We start from the raw sequence: 25131 nt of genomic DNA, 5'->3' as shown, positions 1-25131 counted from the left end.
ACGTAGACATCTTAGTATTTTAATTATTCCAAGAGCTGTAATATTACAAATGTAATGGATTCTGTGTCCAGTTGGAGGAAGAGAAAGCCCAGAAGCACGTAGTGATTCATACACACAGAGCACATAGAAAATCAAATACAAAACAAAGCATTTAACGTGCCACTTTAGTTCTGATGGGATTTGAGAAACTAGTAAATTAAACGACTTTAAGATGAAGTTTATCATCTACTTTAATGACAAAATAAACATAATTAAAGTGGAAATTTCGAAATTAAAGTTGACATTTCGTGCTTTTTTCCCCCCACTGTGTGCCTGTTTTCTTTTTTTCTCTTAACCCTAATAAGCTTTCATATGTCACTCAGATGGTGGGCTACGACTCGCCTTTTCATGGGCACTGTTGTGAACTTGAGCTTTCGAGTTTCTCCAACACTCTAAGTCACTTGATCAACTTCCTTTTGTTGTTTATATCACTGTTTAAACCAACAAATAGTACGTTTTTCTTTGCCTCCATTTGGTATTCGCTGAAATTCTTCTATTTCCTCCCGTGCTTTTGCCATTGCCTTTTCACAGAACACTGAACTTAAGGGCTATTTATATTGATTTGCATATTCAAAGAGGCATAATTCTGGGAGGAGTTGGGGGAGTAGCAGCAGGCGCGTGCACATGTGTTACTTTTCAGGCTGACTATGATTTATGAAGTGGAAGAATGTGGAAGTTGGCGAATGCACAGATTTATGCATCTGGATTTTTTTTGTGCGTACGCACATTTCCGCTTTTGTCCTTACGCCATATTTTAGTGTGAATTCTACGCACAGTGTTATGCATGAGGACCCTGGTTTTTGCCTTGGTGTTCGTCGGCAAACTTTACTTGATGTTCTTTCTGGACAGCAAAGTTTTCCTCCTGGCAAATATCTCATGTAGATTTAAATTTGTGCAGCCCCTTTCTAATAGTGGTCTCCTGCACTTTGACATCAACAGTGGCAAGAGCTACCTGTGGGTCCTATGATGACATTCTGTTTGTTTTTTAGGGACTTCTTTTAGCATACTGCATTCTACTCTTGTGCTCAACTTGCAGGGATGGGGCACAGACTGGTTGACCGGTTTGTGTCACTTTCTTCCAGTTTCCAAATTCTTTTTCAAGGTGTATGAAACTTCACCAACAGCTTGGCTTTTTGAGCAGTTCTTCAAAGGAAAGACCTACACGTTTAAGGGTTATGATGGTCAGTCTCCATCTGATAACTGCCTTTTTCTCACAATTATGATTGCATTATATAGTACAATATTGTTCAGCTAATGCTTCAGGGGGTGTCACAACAGTTTTTTTCCAACATTACAGAGGCAGCGAGTTTGTATGTAATCAATAAAAGTTGGACACCTGTCAGGATTGTCTGCATTAACATTCAAGGCTTCATTAACTTTCACTGCTGCAGAAAATCTTGTTAACCCATTACCTGCTCACTGAAAAAGGCTTTTTTGTACAACTCGATTTTTCAATTTTTGGTAACCTAAACATTTTTTTAAAACCTCTTGACTGCTTACAACTTGAACTGTCTACATTTCAATAAATACTAGAACAATGCGGAGTGCTCTAAAACTTTTAACTAGTAGTTTATAAAGAAAGATTACTTGCTACTCCAAAAACAACTTTTATTTCTGTACTTTTGTACTACGAAAAAAAGCAAGATACTTCAATGCTGTTATATACATCCCTTTATTTGTTTTGCCCAAAGTCTGAACAAATGATCACTGAAGTGGGATGCCTCAAACTCCTGTTTATGGTGCAAGCTGCATCCAAGAAGCTCTCTTTACAGTGTACAAGACAACACAGAACAGGAAAGATTCAACATCAGTAATACTAAGACAAAATGCGGGAGGATTTTTTTTAAAAAAAAAAAAAAAACATGTCAGACAACACACAAGTTGCACTCATTGCATTGTAAAAGTGGACATCAACTCAAGATGATGCTGCAAATAAAGTCAGAAGTTATTTCCAACCAAAAAAATAAAGATGGTGCACCATTCTGTCACCTGTCGTCATTACAAATAAATGGCCTACGACACAAGACCTACTTCGACCCTGGCTCGTGCGCGTAACAATATAGAAAAAGTAATATGAGCAAAATCCAAGTCTGTTTGGTGCGCTGCCTCTACTAGGCCAGACAGAGCCATGGGAGTGAACATTCTTTTAAAATTCAGAATTTGCGAATGATGTAACATTTTACCCTTTGACAGACAAACTTGTGTTATTTATGTCAACAATTTCCATTTTTAATCTTGGAAATAGCTGTATGTAACCTCCTGTTAAATAAACACATGCGTAGAGTACAGTCAATGTAATACATTTCAACAGTCATTATTTAGACATTTAAACATATTAGTTATTTTCCAAAATAAACAGTTGGTGGCTGTAAACAGTTCAAAAAAATTTAAACTTGTATCAGCACACTTCTAAAGTAGTGCAAAATATACAATTTTACCTTCAAATACTCATTTCTGTTGTCCAACAACGGACAAGTAGTTGAACACTGATGTTTTTCAACATTTCTTACCATCGCTTTTCTGTAGTGATGGCGCTGAACTCCTCCACTGACCTACAAAGAGCTTGATTTATTAGGTGGCTGAAGGGCTCGCATGTCGTCTTGTAAGCACTGGCGTTGCATTGCCTTTTATTATGGCCCACCGTCTGCAATGGTTTTGTGCCCTGAAAGAATTCAGCCTAGAAAATAATTTAATAAGAGCCCCGCTGGGCAGACGTAGTGTAATGCTGAGGTTTTCAGTCTTTTGTAATGTATGACACCATTCATCACCACCACTACTGGGGGCCGAATGCTTTTTGTACAGTAAGCATAAGACCTTAAGACCTTGCGCTTTACGTTTTAACAATAAAAAAAAGATTACAATAATAATAATAAAAATAATAATCAGCAGGTCTGGCTGTCAATAAACACTTATTTACAATTTCTCACTCGTCAGCCAGCTACTAATGACCGGTAAGAGTAGTGTGGTGGCAAATCCCAATCGAGAGGCTCACTAAACTATAAAAAGAAGTATTTCATAAAACAATTAAGAGTTTTATCTTAGTGTTGTAATACTCAAAATTATTCTTTCTGACAAATGATGTTATTTCCTTACACTCCTATTACATAATAGAAATTTCAGTGTCTGTTTGTGCCAACTGCTGAACTCCTGTGCTTTAGCAATGGCTCAGTACATCAGGAGATGCTTCTACACGGTCTGACTTGGCCACTTCATTGAGTTGTCAGTTGATTAGAAAAAAAAATAAAAAGACTTTTTTTATTTGAGTTTAAAAAAGGAACCAAACAACTGTCCCTTTCTGAAATGTTCATGGCAAGAGGTCTTGAGTCTTTTACATGGACATGGTGGTGAGATTCTCATGGCTCATGATGCCTTTACGAGAGTGAGTGGATCCATGACTTGCTCCACAGTACTCCTGGAGATTGTGCCGGAGGGTAACAAGGGCAGATCCTAGGCAGGCACGATTTGGGGCCAAAATGCCACCTGGCAGTTGGAAAAGAACTGTTGCAACTCCAGCCATTCCATCATCTGTAGGTTCAAGAGTTATGGGACCCACCTTGAAGCTGGAATAGGAAAATCCCATAAGCTGGGATAGGAAGGGGTCAGAGCGACAAAACTGATGATAATGGTGGTGATGGTGGTGGTGGTGGTGATGGTGTAAGGGTGGATCATGTTTAGGATAAGGCTTTATTCGTGGACCCCCTCCTCCACCTTTGAGAGGACCATGGTGTGTGCGGGCAGGAAGGTACACAAGCTGCTGGTCATCGGGTTCAAAATATACTGTCAGTTTAGCAAATGGCCTGGAGGCCATTTTGGTCATTTCTTGGATGTGCCGTCGCTGCTCTCTTCTGAAATCCAGGAACTGTTTAACTTTCCATAAAAGTACACAAACTGAAAGGAACAGGAAAAAACATGAAAAGAAAACAGAAAAAAATACAAACAGGTCAATGTGGGCCTGGTCTTGACGCAAGAAAAGTAGTCCCTGGGATTCGCTCACATTGCCATTTCCTATGCCTAACAGAGCAATATAGAAACGGCTGGACTTTAAGGAGTGCACTTCATGAGGATAAGTAATGACCACCCTGTCCTTCACCCCACGTACTATGAGGATGGTCTGTTGGTAGCTAACAGTGATGTATGTGATCAATCCAGTTGCTCGTTCCTCTCTTATTCGGTCATTTCGGCTACTGACTGCAGCCTGCAGAGATGCCTGCTGAAGACTGTCATTTATTCCCTTTATTGGTGATGGGATATCACGTCCATCTTCACCAGTCTGCTGCTGGGCGATGCGAACGCTATGGACACCTGTGTTACGATCCACATCCACTATGAAGGTATCAGGAGAGTTGGACACATAGACTTCCACAGCACCAAAGGTAACATCGATAGTGACCCGGATGTCTACATTAGTGAATTTGGGCTGAGCAGCAAAGAAAACCGTGCGGCCTGCGGACAGGTTTTTGATGTTTGGCTCATGGAAGCAATTAGACTGAGAAGTCGGGTCAAAGCAAAACTCTTGTTCCACGTTGAACTGGCGGTAACACTGGCGTCCATTCACTGGAGTACCATTGAAAGAGTCCTTGCATTTTGCACACTGGTAAGAGACAATGGAAATAATAACAGCAAAGTTAAAATCTATAACCACAGTATCTTTGTTTTTAACCCCATATGCCCTAAGACTTTTTGCAATTGAAGATGTGAGTTCCAAAATCTGCTAATTACACCTTTTGGTAAAATTTAGTGGACATGTGATTGTGACTTTTCATGCAGTTGCTCATGCGCCCAAAATATGTTTGAGCTTCAAAACCTGCTAATTGCAACAGTGTAGCACTATAGTTTTAGGGATTTAGTTTCAAAATCTGCTAAGTACGGACCCAGACTTTCCTATTTATCACCAAATTTTATATTTTGTACTTAGCTGATTTTGGAACTGAGCTCTTCAATTATTGCATCTAAATTACATAGCCAAAAAATAAATGGCTGTTACTCTGCTTATGTAATAACAGAGCAGCACAAGGCTGAAAAGTAGCAAGTACAACACTTCAAATTTTTAAAAGAAAATATTTATATGATTAAAAACCTTTGATTACACCAATATCAAACAAAAAAAAAAAGTACTTTAGAGATTTCTCTCCAAAAACTGGATTTTACAGTACATAAGCAAGACATTCGATGATGCACATCCTTGGAATCTTTTGTGCCCCAAGGTGTCAGCTATCATTGGACAAGTCTAGATGTCATATCACATAGCATCGCAAAGTTATGCTGTTTGGCACAAAGTGTCCCCCTTTTTGGAAACATTCAGTCTCTTGCACCTAAACAGTCTCTCAAAACAGGCATTGCAGTAGCAGTTATATATATTTTTTAGAAAAACAAATATATATTTACAGCATATATACATACAATATACACACACACACACATTATATATATAAAAAAAAAAAACTTGCGACGAGATGTGATCTTTTGAAGAGAGACACTTTCACGTCCTGGGACACCGTCAAGTCACGTCATACTGACATCCTTTGGAAGCAAGTCACGCCCTACTTACAACCATTTTCAAACAAGAACACGGTCATCTAACTGCTCAGTTGCATTATTAATGTTTATCTAAAAGTCAAAGCTAATGTCTCTTCTTTATTAAATCTAATCAAGAAAAACTTAGAACGGAACATATGCAAGGCCTCATTGATCATGTTCAAAATTCAAATATCAATAGTTCAGACAAATTCAAAATAGGCAAAGTAGTAATATTACCATCATCATATGAAGTAAGTCCAAGAGCATTGCAACAGTTATATCATGATGTAATGACAATATCCCGAACTTTCGGCTGGCCAGATTTATTTATTACAATGACGTGCAATGCACAATAGCCAGAAATCTGCAGATTCTTGAGAAAAATGCCAACGGCTACATCGACTCTGGATATTCCCATATTCGTATGTAGATTGTTTTATTAGAAAGTATAATTTTTATTGAATGTACTCGAAACGGTGTTCGGTCAAATCAGAGCATACATTTACATGATCAAATTTCAAAAACAGGGTTTGCCTCACATGCACTTATTGGTTAATTTGAAAAATAAATTATTAACTGATGATGAAGATCGCTTTGTCTGTGCTGAAATTCCAAACAGAGAAACCTATCCTGAATTATGGTACAAAGTCATTAAACACGTCTAACGGACCTCATTTAAAAGATTCAGTATGTTGGGATTCAAGAGAAAATAAATGTTTAAAGAAATTTCCAAAAGCGTTCGTTCAAACAACAGATATGACTAAGGCTGACATTCCTGATTATCGCCAAAGAGATAATCGTCACGAACAACACGCAATTGTGATGCTCGATAATTAATTGATTTTACCATATAACCCGTATTTGCTCAAACAATTTGATTGTCATATTAATGTCGAGTATTGTGCATCAGTTATGAGTATTAAGAATATCTACAAGTACATTCATAAAAGGGTACGATAGAGTATGCGTGACTTTATCAAAAGAACAGTCTCAGGACGAAGTTCAAGCATATTTAGATACTCGGAACATCAGTGCAGTAGAAAGCGGGTGGCATTTAGTGGAATTACCAATGCTCAGTCGAAGTCATTCTGCTGAGTTATTACCAATTCATTTACCAGGTCAGAATACGATTCAGTTTAAAGAGGGTGAAGAAGCAGAAGCTTTAACTGTAGCGAAAAATAGAAATACAAAATTATTGGCTTATTTTGAACTTAAAAAACAGATGTAAATGCAAAAGCATATACGTATGCGCAAATTCCTCAACATTACACATGGCAGAAACAAAAAAAAGAGTGTGGCATCCAAGAAAAATTCATTGCAAAAGTGTTGCTCGATTAAATATTGTATCACCAAAAGATATTGAACTGTTTCATTTAAAACTGTTGTTACGTGAATCGAAAGAAACAACATTGTATAAAGATGTTCTAACTATAGATGAAACTAAGTACGGTACTTTTCAAGAAGCGGCACGAGCAGCTGGGTTATGTAAATCGGACAACTTTATGTTTGAAATGATGTCTGATGCCACTTCTGTAATGATGCCTGACAAATTAAGACACTTCTTCGCGTAATTAATTATGATGAGTGAAGTTGATGCTTTACAATTACGGAAAGTGTTCAAAGGACCATTATCCGAAAAGTTGAATGAACAAACAGCTCTTTCAATCATCAAAGAAATGTTAGAAGCAGAAGATTTAACGATGCAGCAATTTGGACTTCTGATTCATTAATTTCTTGTGGATGTAAAGAAAGAGATAACAGCAGACGAAAATTTAACAGTGGAAGACCATAAAAAATTATATCAGAAAAGTTAATTCCAAATATTGTTTTTACTGAAGTTTAAAGTAAAAGTGAACATAATGCATATGTAACAATTCCCATGAAAAAAAAAACTCTTTAAATTGTATTCCTGGAAAAACAAACCCGGGGGTTGGTGAGCGAAGCCCCCTAGTATACAGTATAATAGAACAATCTAGACAAGAGCAGGCCATTCAGCCTGAAACAGGAAACAGGCAGCCCAAAGTGCAGAGCTAGTCATACAGACAAATACAGCTAAACCAGGGTCTCTCAGCCACACGTGGCAGTCACTGGGTCACAAGCACACGAGACTTGTTCAAAGTACACTGCACCACTAAAGGGATCAAAAGATCGGTGCAAGATTTTTTATTCATATCTAATCGTCCTCGCTTCATAACCCCACTTAAAACAAACCAAAAAGTCTGCACTTCATTTTTATTTCCCTATTGTGATTGTTTCTATCTACTGGGGGGGTTTGTGGCTGGGGTGTACAGGGGGAGCGAGATTAACAACAGGAAAAAAAATGTGCCATGGCGCAGTCAATCCCTTTAGTGACTGCTGTGTGTTTGGGGGGATTATATCATGAACAAGCTACTAGTTGCAGCGTGATACAGTAACATTTGAACAGCAGTCCTCCCATGAAACTTTGAGAGGCACAAGTACAGTGTAACAGTGCCGGTACACTAAGTTGAAACTGAAAGAGCGCTGCTCAGCAAACTAACACAGGGAGAACAAGCAGCAGACAGCGTCCAGGTATGGTAACTGAACTCATGACAGTGTCTTCAATGTTGTACTAATGTTGACAATTCTTCAATGTTGTACTAAAAGCAGTACAGTAAAACCTCGATTATCCGTCACTCAATTAACCATCAGCCTCCGTCAGTGCAGGAAAACAAACAAACATTGTGCACGCCAGTGTCTACCTATTACTACTGCCGCACAATACACTGTGAGCTCCGCATACCAGAATAACTCTCCCTTTTGCTAGCGTGTAATGTTTTTCCCCAGCACCACATGTCATGCTGCATTGTGAAATCACAGTGTTAGTTGCATACCTTCAGCTTTAATAGCGCTTCACTGCTATTCTCTTTGGTTATAATTAAATTACTATACATTGTTATGGCTGATAAATACTGTATATGTGTGTGGTGTTGGAATTGTCACAAAAATTGAAATTATTAAAACATCTGCGAAATGGCAAAAGCGCTTCAAGTATTGCTTCAATTTACGGAGTAGGTAGAACAACAGTGAACAATATAAAGCGTGATGCCAACAAAACTGAAAAACGTGTTGAAAATGGAAACCACTGACGGTAATGTTATTCTGTATTAATGTTAGTGTTCTTCTGGATTGTAATTTTCTTTTTAAATTCTGTTATGTTTTGTTAATGTGACATGCAGGTAAGCTTATGATTTGCTGTGCAGAAGCAGAAAGGCCAAATGCTGCGTGAGTGATAGGACTGGGTGAAGGGCTTCTGTTCTGTAAGTGGCGGTCATAAATGTTAGGAGATGACTGACAGGAAAAGTTAGGAAAAAAAAGGAAGGTGCGGTAGAATGAAGTGCTGAGTAGGCAGTCAGGAGACAACAAGCAGGAGTCTTTGCGGTATAGAAAAAGACAGAATGTGAGTGGCAAGAGATAAACTGATTGGTAGGGAAAAAGCTTTCTTTTATTGTTTTGGAGATGTGCTCTGTAACATAGATAACGGAGTATAAGACAGGGCACCGTTTGCTATGGAACGAAGACTCCAAGTAAAATGTAGAAAACTCCAGTATCTCTTGAGTTGTATTTGGTCATTATGCCTGTAATTGCAATATTATATAAAATAATTAATTTTAGTAATACTATATTATATTTTGTTAATATAGTTATTTTTTGTACTGTACATAAACATGACTATTCACTAAACTAATCTACTGTATATCATATTTAAAGTACCTGTTCTTTTATCCGAGACCCGACCCATGACAAATAATCCAGGTTTTATTGTCCTTACAAATAAAGCATAGCATCAAGTCCTTCATCAAACACATCTTTCTCAATATAGTAAAAACTGTGATTAGAATCTCACTGATTATTTCCTGTATTTTTCACATTAATGTGACATGTAATATAAATGACCAGTTATAAACAACTATACATTATTAGCATGGGCTGAATCTGAACTATCCTGTGGTAATGAGCCTTTCACTGTATGTAGCTTGGAGCGAATGAGGTCTGCAATAAACACAGATTCAGTCAGTTATGACCTGCTGCTCACCTAAGGGTATATGTGTGCAAATCACATATTTTAATAGTGAAGGAGAGCCGACAACATGGAAACGTATGACTTATTTGAAAGATGAGACCCATGGATACGGAAAAATATCATTATTGCTTTTGATTGAGTTGAGGTTACTGCAATGTATTTGAAATATGGTGGGACACCTCGTGCATAAGTGGCAAACATCATATTCAAACTCACTTAATGCTCTTCTGGGCAGTGGTGGTTGTTGGAGCACAATCAAATGTATGTAAATCAAAAGAACTATAACACAAAAGATGCTTTCAAGATATAGAATGCATAATTTTACAATTTACTGAAAAGAACATCCAAAGAAGAGAAGAAAGAAAGGTTATGAAACAATGTCAAAAGGAATGTGAATGCTTAAATGACTGAAGTATAGCTCAATCAGCAAGTATGTTCAATCAGCAGATACAAAATGCTGATCAATGAAAATATGCTTTACAGTTGTTTTCATAATGATCTGTAAAAAGAAAATCCAGAGAGAACTCAAATATATGCCCTTCACTCACCTGTTGTTTGTAACATTCCTTCTTATCATTCTGTGTGTTTAGACAGGATGCAGTTTCCGTGTTATTCTGGCAGGGACATCCAGTGCCATCTATTTGGTTGCAATCATCAGCGTGGCCATTGCAGTGGCATCTGCTCAGAAGCACAGAAAATTCAACACATATTTCACATATATCATCTTATATGCCCACACCATGTGTAGTCTCCTAGATAAACGAGTATAATTCCAAATTTGCATAAATCCAGAAGGTATATTCATTTTGCACTGAAAACATAAATTATAGAAATTAATTCAAATGGTCAAAAATATTACTTGCATCAGGTATGAAAAGAACCACCAGTGTGGCTCTGCCAGAATAAAGCAGTAGGCAGATTTATTTCTCCACTTACTTAGTACACTTTCCGTCTAGCAGAAAGTACCCTGAAAGGCAACTCTCACACTTCTCCCCAAAACTGTTGTTCTGACAGCTCACACAGATGGCATTTTCCTCTGTTGGGCCCTCATGAACCCAGCTGGGTATCTTTATAGAGAGAAAAAATAAATAAAAGGTATACTGTAAAATGTTATATTATGAATCTAAAGTGGGTATTTTATAGACTAGCACTTTGAAAAAACATTGGTGAAACAGAAGGTTTGTTCATTACGTCACCAACATTAGTATTCAGTTTAGTGAAGAAAGTCACAACTTCAGTAGTGAGCAAAATGTCTTACCAGAGCAGGGTCAAGGAGATACTTGATTGGATCATGGCTTGCCTGTTCATATTCATCTCTTGTTATACAGATATCACTGTTCCCCCTGCAGAATTCTCGACATGGTCGACAATTACCACCATTTACTGCTGAGCCAACAAAGAGTGGGCGACATTTTTCACAATGGTCACCCTAAAAAGACAAGGTAAGCAACAGAGTATAATTGCTAATATCAATTAATATGACTAACGTTACTTTTTATCAATTGCCTGTGTTCATTTTACAAGTAAAAAAAAAAAAAAATACCAGTCTGACTTTCGCCTCAACCATGTCACTGATTCAGCCATAAATTGTTTTGTAAATGATAGTGTGATACCCACTGTCACACAAGTGCGCATGGGAGGCAGCTAAAGGGTCCGAATAATGACTATTCCATGCCTGACCAGGGGATGGCGAGGTGCACTGACTTTTTCTCTCAATCCTCTGCAGATCATTCACGGGAAATCCCATAGGGTTCCAGCACAAGTGATGATGCCACTTTTGGTTCCGTCACCTGTGATGACGTCACTTCCGGTCCACACCTTTAAAAGCTGCCATCTTTGCCACATGTCTTCAGTTCTGTTTTGGACTTGAACCTGAACACAAGTTATCTTAAACAAACCCATTTTGTAGCTAGGGCATAATATATTGGAGGCTGCCCCAAACCTTTCTGATGTCTTCTGTCTATTCTTGTGACACCACGGACAAATGAAATATCACCACTGCCACAGTTGTACTTTTAGATGCAAGTTCAGCTTTTCATACTTTTGACCACAGGATTTTTGCTAGATTGTCGTGAACTGTTCTTGTCTGGTTAAGTTCATGCTTATCAAACTGTATTTAATAAATGCAGAAGTCTAAAGATGGATATTTCTCAGTTCTATCAGGAGCTAGATATTGTGTTTCTCAAGGTTTTGGAGATGGCTGTAGTTATTTTTTACTTAAGGAAATGTAACTCAGAAACACAATGCTAACTTTCAGTTACAGTGGTGTGAAAAACTATTTGCCCCCTTCCTGATTTCTTATTCTTTTGCATGTTTGTCACACAAAATGTTTCTGATCATCAAACACATTTAACCATTAGTCAAATATAACACAAGTAAACACAAAATGCAGTTTGTAAATGGTGGTTTTTATTATTTAGGGAGAAAAAAAAATCCAAACCTACATGGCCCTGTGTGAAAAAGTAATTGCCCCCTGAACCTAATAACTGGTTGGGCCACCCTTAGCAGCAATAACTGCAATCAAGCGTTTGCGATAACTTGCAATGAGTCTTTTACAGCGCTCTGGAGGAATTTTGGCCCACTCATCTTTGCAAAATTGTTGTAATTCAGCTTTATTTGAGGGTTTTCTAGCATGAACCGCCTTTTTAAGGTCATGCCATAGCATCTCAATTGGATTCAGGTCAGGACTTTGACTAGGCCACTCCAAAGTCTTCATTTTGTTTTTCTTCAGCCATTCAGAGGTGGATTTGCTGGTGTGTTTTGGGTCATTGTCCTGTTGCAGCACCCAAGATCACTTCAGCTTGAGTTGACGAACAGATGGCCGGACATTCTCCTTCAGGATTTTTTGGTAGACAGTAGAATTCATGGTTCCATCTATCACAGCAAGCCTTCCAGGTCCTGAAGCAGCAAAACAACCCCAGACCATCACACTACCACCACCATATTTTACTGTTGGTATGATGTTCTTTTTCTGAAATGCTGTGTTCCTTTTATGCTAGATGTAACGGGACATTTGCCTTCCAAAAAGTTCAACTTTTGACTCATCAGTCCACAAGGTATTGTCCCAAAAGTCTTGGCAATCATTGAGATGTTTCTTAGCAAAATTGAGACGAGCCCTAATGTTCTTTTTGCTTAACAGTGGTTTGCGTCTTGGAAATCTGCCATGCAGGCCGTTTTTGCCCAGTCTCTTTCTTATGGTGGAGTCGTGAACACTGACCTTAATTGAGGCAAGTGAGGCCTGCAGTTCTTTAGACGTTGTCCTGGGGTCTTTTGTGACCTCTCGGATGAGTCGTCTCTGCGCTCTTGGGGTAATTTTGGTCGGCCGGCCACTCCTGGGAAGGTTCACCACTGTTCCATGTTTTTGCCATTTGTGGATAATGGCTCTCACTGTGGTTCGCTGGAGTCCCAAAGCTTTAGAAATGGCTTTATAACCTTTACCAGACTGATAGATCTCAATTACTTCTGTTCTCATTTGTTCCTGAATTTCTTTGGATCTTGGCATGATGTCTAGCTTTTGAGGTGCTTTTGGTCTACTTCTCTGTGTCAGGCAGCTCCTATTTAAGTGATTTCTTGATTGAAACAGGTGTGGCAGTAATCAGGCCTGGGGGTGGCTACGGAAATTGAACTCAGGTGCGATACACCACAGTTAGGTTATTTTTTAACAAGGGGGCAATTACTTTTTCACACAGGGCCATGTAGGTTTGGATTTTTTTTCTCCCTAAATAATAAACACCATCATTTAAAAACTGCATTTTGTGTTTACTTGTGTTATATTTGACTAATGGTTAAATGTGTTTGATGATCAGAAACATTTTGTGTGACAAACATGCAAAAGAATAAGAAATCAGGAAGGGGGCAAATAGTTTTTCACACCACTGTATGTTCTGATGAATATTAAATGAAAGTGACACGATTAACCATTTTAAATGTACTCTTTCTACGATATTTTTCAGGACATTTTCAGAACACTTTATAGGTACTCTTTAAAAATACCCACACAGATTTCCCACTGTATTTTATGTAGCTTACCTCACATTAACATGTAGAAATTTCACATGAACACCAATAATATAAATGTAATAAAGAATTAACCACCTGAATCATTTATTTAACAGATTAACAGACAATTAAATAACTGTTTCATCTATTAGTAACCAATCACATACTGCATGGCAAATTATATCAAGACAATGTAAGCAAAACTTGTTCTCTTTAAAAATATAAAAATCTATATTAAGTTTGTTAAAAAATAACTCTTACTATACTCTTAACTTGAACTGGTGGAAGATAACACAGATAAAGTTATAATCTCTTAACTGAAGTAAAGTTTCAATGAACTATTCTCTTGGTGATACCTTTAATTGTAAACTTTCTAAATTTCAGTGAAGCAGTCAACCTTGTTTCAAATTTTCAACATCCATAGTGCAACATCGTTTGGATTATATTTAGTTTAGAATGTTTTTATTCACTATTTTAAGGCACAGAGTTAAATCTTAAAGCTACCTGGAAAGGATTATAGAGCAAGCAGATGACCTGCAAAGCTGAGCACTTATTTTGAAAAAGAAGTTTTTGGAGTGAGAAATATCAGTTATAAACACATTTGGCTTTACTTTTAAGTTTAGTGTATTGATGTTAGTTTATATTTCTTTTTTATTTAATATTCATCAATGATAACAAATGAAATTCTTTCGAGCTATTAGATGTGCAGTGCCCATTGCTGAACTATGGAGATCTTACTGCCACAAAGGACTGACTGTGTGACAGCTGCCTTCTCCTGCCTCTCACACACACAGCTCTGCCCTTTAACATTTACTTAAATGCCACTGTGAGAACATTTCAGCAGCTCATTAGAGCAACTCTCATATACAGCAAGATGATGTAAAACACATCCTGACAGGAATGCTGAGGCTCTCTTACTGAAAAATGACCAAAGTGGCATTATACATTATTCTTATTAGCATTTTGACTTTGTTGCAGCCCAAGATGTTATATAAACATTAATTATCAAATAGCTCTGTAGAGAAATATTGCTGTGAATTTGACTAGTTCTATTCATTTCTGCAAGTGACCAATATGCTTGTTATTAAAGTAACTACTGCAGTGACGGGGCTATATAAAATTAATACTCAAGCTCTATTTACATTTCAAAGTCTACTTCCAAGCAGAGGAAAGGTTTTTCTTCCAGAAATCAAATGTGTCATGTTTCCAAGGTATGTTAGGGAAACAGTGAACCTACATAACAGTAAAATGTACCTTACCATGAAGAAGTATGTAGACCACAAAAAAAAAAAGACCATACCATAGACACTCTACAAAAAAAGTAAAAAACAGTTGCCCATCATCACGTAGTGAGTTAATTTATGCATTGCTTTCCTTCACAAATTCCTTTAGGCTGCATCCAAATGTTGAATAGATGGAGTGGAATAACTCATTGATCAGTCTGTTAATTATACCGCTGGGAGAATGCGTTGCTGCACCCACCACATAACAAACCACCTGGACTGGGACCAGAGTGCGTGCAGCAGGTGACATCTCAACACCACACTGGAACAGTGTTAGGTTTTTTATGGTGGCTGGAGTGCCAATCCTGCCACCAACCCCCAAGTTTTCCCTGTAAATTGGAGGACCTGCTTGCAGAGGTGGATGCAGATTAACGTCATAACCAGGACAGAAGCAACTGGAGGTTACTTACAGAAACAATTGCATTTATTTTTAAATACAATTATTTCTAGGTGTTTTCTAGGACATTTAATGTTTTCATCAATTTGCAAGGGTTTTCTGTGACAGAAAAATTGTTTTTGAGGGAGCTTACGCAACAGACCAGAGCAAACAGAACGTCATCCTACATAAAGCAATGCTGCAGGTTTGCACTGCTACTTAACAAACCTAAAGCCTGGCAAAGGTTCTCTTTGTCACAAACGTGTAAGTTGACACCTGTAAGGTGATACTTTACAGTATCTTTCATTTAAATATCCCTGTATTGATTTTCTGTCATTAAAGAAAACATTCTGCTTTCTCTAATATATTAATAACCCATATTTTAAATGGGTAGCAACTTGTAATTGTGTAATAAGCCAATATTCCACCATTAAAACTTAGAAATATCTTAAATGTCAATCACGGTATAATATGAGGCTTCAGTATAAGAAAATCTTAATTCAGAAATCTTCCCTAAAGAAGAATACCTTTCATGTTGTATACCGTTTTTACTCGTGTACCACGCGCCCTTGTGTAAGACGCGCACCCTAATTTTTACAAAGAAAATCGCGAAAACCCGTTTTGCCCCATGTACGACGCGCGTTGTGATTGTATCGGAAGCGGGTGAGGTTGGAGTAAGACACCGACGTGAATAACTAATGGAGAATAATTATGTCTCGTTTAATTCTTTCCACACATGATACAGTATATTGTATTGGAGTACTAACTGTAAGCAGTACCCCTACTGCAGAACGTTCAGTGTTTGTCGCACAATGCTGCGAAAGGTGGGAATGACAAATAGCCCTGTGAAACGAGAAAAGAAAGAACCGTATAGAGACAGTCGGTAAAGGACTATAACGGCAAGTGGAAAATTATTGTGCTCACCAGACTATTCCAGTTTAATCATCATCTTCCGATTCGCTACCGCTACTGACATCGCCGCTTTTCCATAAGGCGTCGTCTTCGTGTCCATCGATGCTGTTGGATATGCTGCACTTTTTGAAGCTTTTCACAACCAAATCCTCTGGAATAAGCTTCCAAGCAGTGATGATCCAGGCACACATCTGTGCCAATGTTGGGGCTTTCATTTTGCCAGTTGGCGTTGTGTCGTGTACCACTGTTGCAGCCCATTCAGTATACATTCTTGATACATGTGCCTTAAATGGCTGATTGATGCAGACATCTAGAGGTTGGAGAAGCGAAGTCATGCCTCCAGGAATTATCACTTGATCTGTTTTCCCATCTTTCAGTCTTTCTTTAACACCTTCAGTTAAATGGCCACGAAAGCTGTCCATGACCAACATGTTTGGCATTTTCAGGAGGCTGCCCGGCCGACGTTGCCACACACATTTCAACCAATCGATTACAAGATCATTGTCCATCCAATCCTTTTGTTGAGCTCTGACGATGATCTCAGGATGAAACTTCTAATTTTTTCGACAAGGTCTTCCTTTTAAATATTACGTACGGCGGTAGTTTCTTTCCATCCGCAAGAACTGTCAACATCACGGTACACTGCTGCTTCTCTCTGCCTCCTGTGCGTACCTGGACACTCTTGTCTCTGACTGCATTAACAGTAGTGTTTGAGGGGTTCTCAAAATAAACTGCCGTTTGATCAGCATTACCAATTTGCCCCATTAAATACGTTTTCTGCTGCTTCAACTGAATACCGTGTTTTTGGAAAGCTAGTAACTTTTCTTCATATGCGTCTGGTAGACACTGCGAAATGGTCGTGCGGCATCTTATTGATAAGCCATTCCTTCTCATGAAGCGCGTAACCCATCAACGGACTGCTTTGAACTGAGTGATGGGTATTCACGTTCTTTCGCTATATCACGAGCTTTCATCTGAATCATTTCTGTGGACACTGCATATCCAAGCTGATTCCTGTCTTGAATGTAATCAGCGAGTGCAACTTCAACTTGTGGGAACTGGGCACATTTTCCACGAAATGCCCTTCTGTTTTTGTTTCATGACGAAAGTTTTTCTTTCTTCTGTCGCCAATCTCAAACACATGACTCTGGAACACCGTACTTGCGACCTGCTGCCTGATTTCCTATCTTCTCCTCTCCCGCCGTGAAGGAGCGTAAACGCTTGCTACTATCCATGCTGAATGACGACGCCAAACTGATTCAAAAACAAAGAAAACCCTACCCTAAACCCAGATTATATTTTTGGAAGAGCACCGTTTAGCGATACGGTCGGGTACCGTTATCTGATAAGACATTTTCAGGTTGGACCCGCATGTGGTGTTGGTTCAGTACCCGAATCTTAGCTTTTCACACATCCTCGTGTATGATGCGCACCTGATTTTCTAATGCTAATTTTCGAGAAAAAATGTACACGTGGTACACGCACAAATATGGTATTTTAAAGTTCATAATGATTAGATAGAAATATTTCAACATACTAATTTTATTTTGGTGCTTTATAAACTATTCCAGCAGATGCACCTGTTGTATGGAGACGGTTCTAGTTCTGGGTAAATAATGGTCTGGCTCACTTCCAATAAATTCTTCAATGCTACATTGTCAATATACAGGTGAAACAGTAGTATTAATTTGAATATTTATAATTAACGTAACACATCTTGATAATTTACCATGCAAAATCATTTGTAGGAAAAGACGGAAAAAAAATCCTTTTAATGCGCTAAAAAACACACTGGACATTTTGGATTCAGATCTTACCATTGTGTTGTTGAAGCACTGCAGACACATGTCCTGTGCACTTACACTAGCACAGTTGCTATGCTTGTTGCAATGGCACTCCACTGAACAATTTTCCCCCACGTAGCCAAAGTGGCACTGACAGCGATTTGGTTCAATGCAGGTTCCATTCAAGCAGCCTTGTTCACAAACAGGCTTGCAAAGGCCTGTGATACTACAGAGATCAACAGTGTAAACAAAATAAACAAATCAGAAACATACACATGCAGGAAGTACTCTGCTCTAAAGAAATCAAAATATGACAAGTAATGCTGCTCTATGATGCAAGACTAAAGTGTAAAATTGGTACATACATGTAACTAAGCTTATTATCCAGAGTAAAAAAAGTCACTATTCCAAGAGGTGTATAACATAAACTCAAAGTCATTCAATGGTTACATTCACTTTGACAATGTAGCAGTGGCTAAAACATATTATCTGTATCTTTGTTGCTTCATGTAAAATGAAGAACTCTTATCTTGCTGTTCCAGACTTACTTATCTAAAGTATATCCATTTTTACAGGTGCACTCATAGCCCTCCAGCTTGTCATTACAGTTCTGTGTAGCATTACAGTCATGATGGTTGTTAAGACACTCGTTCTCTGGGGGACAGGACAGGAAGGCCCAAATTCCATTTGAATTTGCACATGTGTTTCTAGTGCTGTCTGTGGAGAAGGCCAAAGGAAAATATAGTTAGAGTTTAATGAAATATGAAATACCTATTCTATCAGGACTTCAATTTTAAGTTTTATAAAGTGTAGGTAAAACTACTGGCAGTCTGACTATGGCTCACTGACTTGAACTCAGAACAGCAGCAGGACTGGCATAAGACAGTAAAACAAACATAAATTATCATTAAACCGTATGAAAGTATTTATGAAAATGGAGTGCTTATTCTGTGCTGTGCATAATGAAAACAATTGAATCTGTAAAGTACAAAATTATTATCAACAGCAAGCCTTGAGGTCTCACAATGTACTTATGAACAGAAGTAAAACATGCCTATTTCATATAAAACCACTGTGCAAGTTCAAAAATATTTTCCAGCATATACTTTCCATTGCAAAGGAAAGCAAACACTGTGCTTAACATTTGTAAATCACTTTGTACGCACTGCGGTGGGCTGGCACCCTGCCCGGGGTTTGTTCCTGCCTTGCACCCTGTGCTGGCTGGGATTGGCTCCAGCAGACCCCTGTGGCCCTGTGTTATAATCTAGCGTGTTGGAAAATGACTGACTGACTGACCGATTTTGTACGCACCTATTTCTTATTTACACTATAAACTAAAGAAATAGACTTTGCTGAGGTCTATGGATGGCAACTTTATAAAGCTATTTAGTTACAACTAAGAGTCCTATTTAAGCTCAGTGATTTCGTTTACCATTCTGAGGTCCATGAAGTCCACCCTGTATGCACTGCCCCATTCCATTCTCTTCCTGGACAGCACACCATCCACAACGGGGCTGACGAATGCAGGATGCACACTGCTGGAATCTTGAACAGTCAGGAGAGCAGTTTTCAGACCCAAACAGAACACGGCCACACATCCCGGCCACACAGCGCAGAGGCAGGTATGATGGGCTCATGCACTGAAAAATGCACAAAAGATATGCAGTTTGTTTCCACAGACCTACTTTTATATTCACATAGGTCAAAGAAAAAGAGAATGCAATTCAGTACTCCAGCCAAGACAGTAATTAAGAAAGTGAAGCAGACTTGTGTTTGTACACAAACCATCATGTGAGCAGCATGTTCTAGTACTGTGGCTGAAACAAAAATAAAAAAATTCCAGGCTCAATTCCCACCATTCACTGATTCTGCTGACAACGCTGACCAATATACTTAACATGTGTTACAACTACATAGAATTTCAGAGTAAACATGAAGATGCACTATACAAAACAAACTGGTTTACAATAGTGAAAAACTGAACTGAAATTTTTAAAATGTTTTTCAGGTCAGTGCAAGTTGGAGAGCATGCACTGATCCTGGGCAACCCCACCAGGCAGGCACTCAGTCCAGTACCACCCTCCAGAAATGACCATATTTGCTGCAGCCAGGTGTTACTTGGGCATCCCCTTGGCCTGGTCCAGCCACTCGGGTCCTCAACAATGAGGATTGTGCGAGCTGGATCACCCTTGTGGAATCATGCCACATAGCTGTACGTGCAGTAACAGATGCTCCCTCACAATGCAGGTAATGTGCCTCATTTGGGACTCCATGAACAACCATTTGTCTGACATAAAAGTCAAACCAGCGGTGCCCAAGGGTTCTCAGAAAAGGCACAGTACCAAAGGAGTCCAATCTTTGTCTCAGGTCACTGGATAGCATCAATTTCTCGCAACCATATAGCAAAACAGGAAGCATCAGGACTCTAGTGACTTGGACCTTCATCCTTTTGCAAAGATATCAGGAGTGCCACACACCCCTTTCCAGTGACCTCATGACCCCCATGCTCTCCCAATCCATCTACTGACTTCATAGGAAGAGTCACCAGAGACACGAAGGGTGTTGCCCAGGTAAGTAAATCTATCGTCAAGATCGACACACTCTCCGCAGACAGACACACTGCTGATGGCCGTGCCCAAGAGATGATTAAAGGCCTGGATCTTGGTTTTTATCAGGACACTCGCAAGCCCAGACACTCAGACTCCTCACTCGGTCTCTCGAGAGTCCCGATCAGAGCCTCCATTGACTCCGTGAAGATCACAGCATTGTCAGCAAAGTCAAGATCAGTGAATCTTCCTTCATCAAATGCCCCACTGCTGCTGGACCCCATTACCTAGCCCAATACCCAATCCATACAAGTATTAAACAGATTAGGACCAAGAACACACGCTTGACGTACCCCAGAATCAACTGGGAAAAATGCAGAGATTCTGCCTCCACTCTGAATAGCACTCACAGTATCAGTGTACAGGCCAGCCATGATATCCAGCAACCTTGGGGGGATCCCGCAAAGTCTCTGGATGTCCCACAGGGCAGTTCATTCAACTGAGTCGAACACTTTACGAAAATCGACAAAGGCTGCAAAAAAACTCTGCCAATATTCACATTTGCACTCCATGAGAGTCCTCAGTGCCAGGATGCGGTTGAGGGTAGACTTCGTAGGCGTAAAATCAGACTGCTCTGGTCACTGTTAAGTGAGCAAGTGATCACAGATCCAATTGAGAATAACAAAAACAAAAATTCCTAGAAATACAATTTGTCCCAGGTATCTTGTGTAACTGGCATGTCAAGAAGGGTGAACAATTTACCCAAAATTTCTGGATTTGTTTTTGTTATGTAACGGACTGTAATTTTATCCTAAACATTGCCATGGCAATCTAAATGAAAGGTAGAGCCATTCTGTTTTAGTGAAAAGTGGATGTAGAAGGGATCAAAATGTAAAGGTTTTTGTGCAGCACAGAAATATTACTGTACTATAGTGAATCATTTTCAGATGGATCTTAAAGGTAAAAAGTACATAAAACAAGCATCTACATCTAGTATTCATCAACATCATCCAGAAAACATTGCTGAATAACCTTTTACCGACACTTTCACATACTCAACCCCAAATCATGGCACCTTAGTAGACTGTATCTGCACCATGTTGATGAATGGCAAATCTTGATGAATTAAAGTATATCTTAACTGAAACTAATTTATGCTATCCGTACACTAATTGTCACAAAATCAGTTAGATGTTGTCATTGTTAGAGTGCAGATAACTTTAATACAGTGAATAAATGAAAATAAGTTTCAGCTTTTCAACATATAAATCACATATAAATAATGTAGAAAACTGTATAAGAATTGCACATTTTAATAAACTGAGACATTTTGTAATGCAAGGTTATGAGGTTTAGAGAAACATTTTGTGGATTATGCATTGACTGGACTTTATTTTTTTTCCTTTTACCTGTTGCAGAGAGATGCTCCAAACACACTGTTGCCAACCACCATCTGCACCCTTAGATTTTAAGCAATCTGTACATGTGGTGTAGCCTTGACATGGAGTGGGACAAGACATTGGTGGAGAGGACTCAACTGGCATTGGGGAAACATTCAGCAGGGAATGGCTAAAGCACGTCCAATCGTAGGTTGGGCTCACACTCAGAATACGCCGTGTCTCTCCTAGAAAGAGTCAAGAAAGGAAGAGGTTTTAATGATGGCTCCCACAATAAAAACAGGAAAACAATAACACAGTGAACCTATACTAAACAACGGAATAAAAAATAAATCAAAAAGTCAGACTACATGTAGGGAGCTCTATATGAAACACTACTATTCAGGAAAAGTAATCTTTAAAAAAATATTCTTTTATCTAAGCAAGAATATGTTTGATTGGTGACTGTATTATACAAGTGACACTTCTCAGATAAAGGGACCAAGCTACCTTGTGTTATGCAGCTGCAAAGTCTTCAGGCACTGGTCTAAAAATGTAGTACCGCTGCATGTAACGCATAATGAAGGTTGATTGCTAGGCAACTACACAGCCAGTCAAACATTTGGGCAGACGTAGAAATTGTAATAATTTTCATAGATACCGATACCTCTTTTTTAATCAGGATGTTATTTGGTTGATTTAAAAAAAAACAACAACAACAACAATTACTAGTGTTGCTAATGGTTATTACCGCTTGATATTGTCAATTTTTAATTTATTATTTATATACAACTGTAAAGTTTCATTTTCAGCAGTTGTTCCTTCAGTCTCCTAACATTCAACTCCCTTAGATAATCTTTAATTAGTGATTTAATTAGTTATTAAAGAAATCTTTATGATTGAATTAGCACCATTGAAACCTGTTGTCCTGTTACTTGGGTTACAAGGACATGAAATTCATAAATTTCAGTTCTGAATGTAAAAATGGCCAAAATTAAACAGCTTTCTCAAGAAACATGTCAGGTTTTTTTTTATAAAAGTGATGGTTATTCTGTGAATCAGATTTGCAAGAAATTGAAAGTTTCATATAAAAGAGTCTACTACTGTCTTAAGCAAACAGGGCAAACTGTGTCTAACCAAGAAAGAAAGAAAGCAGAAGGCCCAGGAGCACAACTGCATAAGAGAATAAGTACATCAGAAATAAGTACATGTAGTGTGAGAAAACGAACAACTTTCAGTTTTCTTCATGAAATACACCCCAAATACCAGTGTTATTTGGAACAGAAAAAGACGATTCCAGGATGCTGGCCATAATATACTTTTCTAGTAATCTTCTGTCCAATGTCTGTGTTCTGTTGCCCATATTAACCTTTTGTTTTTATTTGCAAATTTCAGATATAGTGTACATATATATATATATATTTTTAATTCTGCCTCTTAGGCAAGCCTCCCAAAGTTGTCTTTACACTATAATAGACATCTTGGGGGCGGCACGGTGGCGCAGTGGGTAGCGCTGCTGCCTCGCAGTTGGGAGATCTGGGGACCTGGGTTCGCTTCCCGGGTCCGCCCTGTGTGGAGTTTGCATGTTCTCCCCGTGTCTGCGTGGGTTTCCTCTGGGCGCTCCGGTTTCCTCCCACAGTCCAAAGACATGCAGGTTAGGTGCATTGGCGATTCTAAATTGGCCCTAGTGTGTGCTTGGTGCGTGGGTGTGTTTGTGTGTGTCCTGCGGTGGGTTGGCACCCTGCCCAGGATTGGTTCCCTGCCTTGTGCCCTGTGTTGGCTGGGATTGGCTCCAGCAGACCCCTGTGACCCTGTGTTCGGATTCAGCGGGTTGGAAAATGGATGGATGGATGTATGAAATTTCCACTTCTACAATGCTAAAGTGAAAAGAGACACAATTTTTAACAAACACTTGAAGACTTCTGGGTGTGTTCAAACTTTTCACTTGTAGAGTATGTTTTCCAGTTTCTTGATGGCCACAATGAAAGTGGGGGACCAATCTTATTTCTGAAGTCATTTGCTCATGAAACAAAAAAAAAGTAGCAGGTGGGGGACTGTCAACAAATGTGGACAAAAATCTGAACACACTGCTTCTCGCTGATTTAGAAACTGCCAGACTTTAGAGCCCTTATTTGCTATGAACAAGGGTGCTTTGGATAACAAGTCTCCAGTGATTTTGTCACCAAACTACATTTCTGTGGTGATTATTACATTGTGTAGTTATTTCAGTAAATCTCATCTGAAGGTTTAACACACAAAATAGAGGATATGATATTGAGGGATGAATGTGCTTATACTTTAAACATTTACAAAAACGTGTTTGTTACTATAGCAATAGTATCTGCAATTTTTTATTTAATATTTAATTTTTCTGGTACCTAATTACCTGTTCTTTTGAACTGCCTGGTCCACATGCATTTACCAGAGGCAGTACATTTTGGACAGTCAGATGCTTCACAAGAGATTTCAGAGCAGTTGCTGGCCACAAAGATCTCACGCTGGTTGATGCGACAGTCATTTTCAGAAGTACAGCTTCCATCACTACTAATACATGCTCCCTCTGGACAGTTTGTGCACCACTTACACTGTTGCAGAAGCTGTTTGATTTCAAAAATATAATTATTATTATAAACACCTAGTAAGAAGATAAGCATTTTATTATAGTGTACCCTAGAGATGTGATACGGTGATTTGTAAAGCTCTAAGGGTTCCCAAACGGTCTTGCACTTAGTGCTGGTAAAGCACATTCACAGTGATAATTAAAAATGAAAATAAAAAAAAAAACTTTATGAATCTTATGGAAGCAAGACTAACACATGCAATTTGTAATGCAGAAGTATGTAGTCTGAAGGACTGATTTTATGTGAATGTAAACATTTTATGTTAATTTTAATTCTGGCCTTTGGCATGTATACAAATATAACAGACAAATTAATAACACATCCAGCAAGTGTGAACAGGTTTGGTGTCAGGTTAAACAAAAATATGCTAACTGAATATGCTAAATGTTCAAAACTGTTCTGAATCTATCAAAACATGTAAGCTAAAGTCAGAAATTGAAAATTCTACCATATGCAAAATGTGGCACATTCAGCTGTAAAATACTCTACCCTATAAGTTCTTATACCATACAATTTTCCCCATGTTTTGTTAGTTTTGTCAATACTGAAGTGAAAACATATTTTACATGCATTTTTAGAAACGTTTTAGTCTCAGTAACAGTTTTAGAAACATTATAATTAAAATTATTTTCTTAT

At 38.5% G+C, this 25131-nt stretch overlaps 1 protein-coding gene across 1 annotated transcript in view; it reads right to left on the bottom strand.

The window, feature by feature from the left end:
* Positions 1-1630: 1630 nt before the first annotated feature.
* megf8 (multiple EGF-like-domains 8) overlaps positions 1631-25131 on the bottom strand; it is a 115638-nt gene continuing 92137 nt past the window's right edge. The window contains exons 35-43 of the mRNA XM_051920590.1: positions 24261-24471; positions 21908-22122; positions 19385-19592; positions 18501-18669; positions 17986-18178; positions 10857-11027; positions 10535-10665; positions 10147-10276; positions 1631-4630 (exon numbers count right to left, since the gene is read on the bottom strand). Of these exons, the coding sequence (XP_051776550.1) occupies positions 3368-4630; positions 10147-10276; positions 10535-10665; positions 10857-11027; positions 17986-18178; positions 18501-18669; positions 19385-19592; positions 21908-22122; positions 24261-24471 (2691 nt within the window). The 3' untranslated portion in view covers positions 1631-3367. The remainder of the gene's footprint in view (positions 4631-10146; positions 10277-10534; positions 10666-10856; positions 11028-17985; positions 18179-18500; positions 18670-19384; positions 19593-21907; positions 22123-24260; positions 24472-25131) is intronic.

Source organism: Erpetoichthys calabaricus, chromosome 17, assembly GCF_900747795.2.
Source record: "Erpetoichthys calabaricus chromosome 17, fErpCal1.3, whole genome shotgun sequence".
Taxonomy (NCBI): domain Eukaryota; kingdom Metazoa; phylum Chordata; class Cladistia; order Polypteriformes; family Polypteridae; genus Erpetoichthys; species Erpetoichthys calabaricus.
The sequence above is the reverse complement of the archived record's forward strand: the minus strand, read 5'-3'. Positions and strand labels throughout refer to the sequence as shown.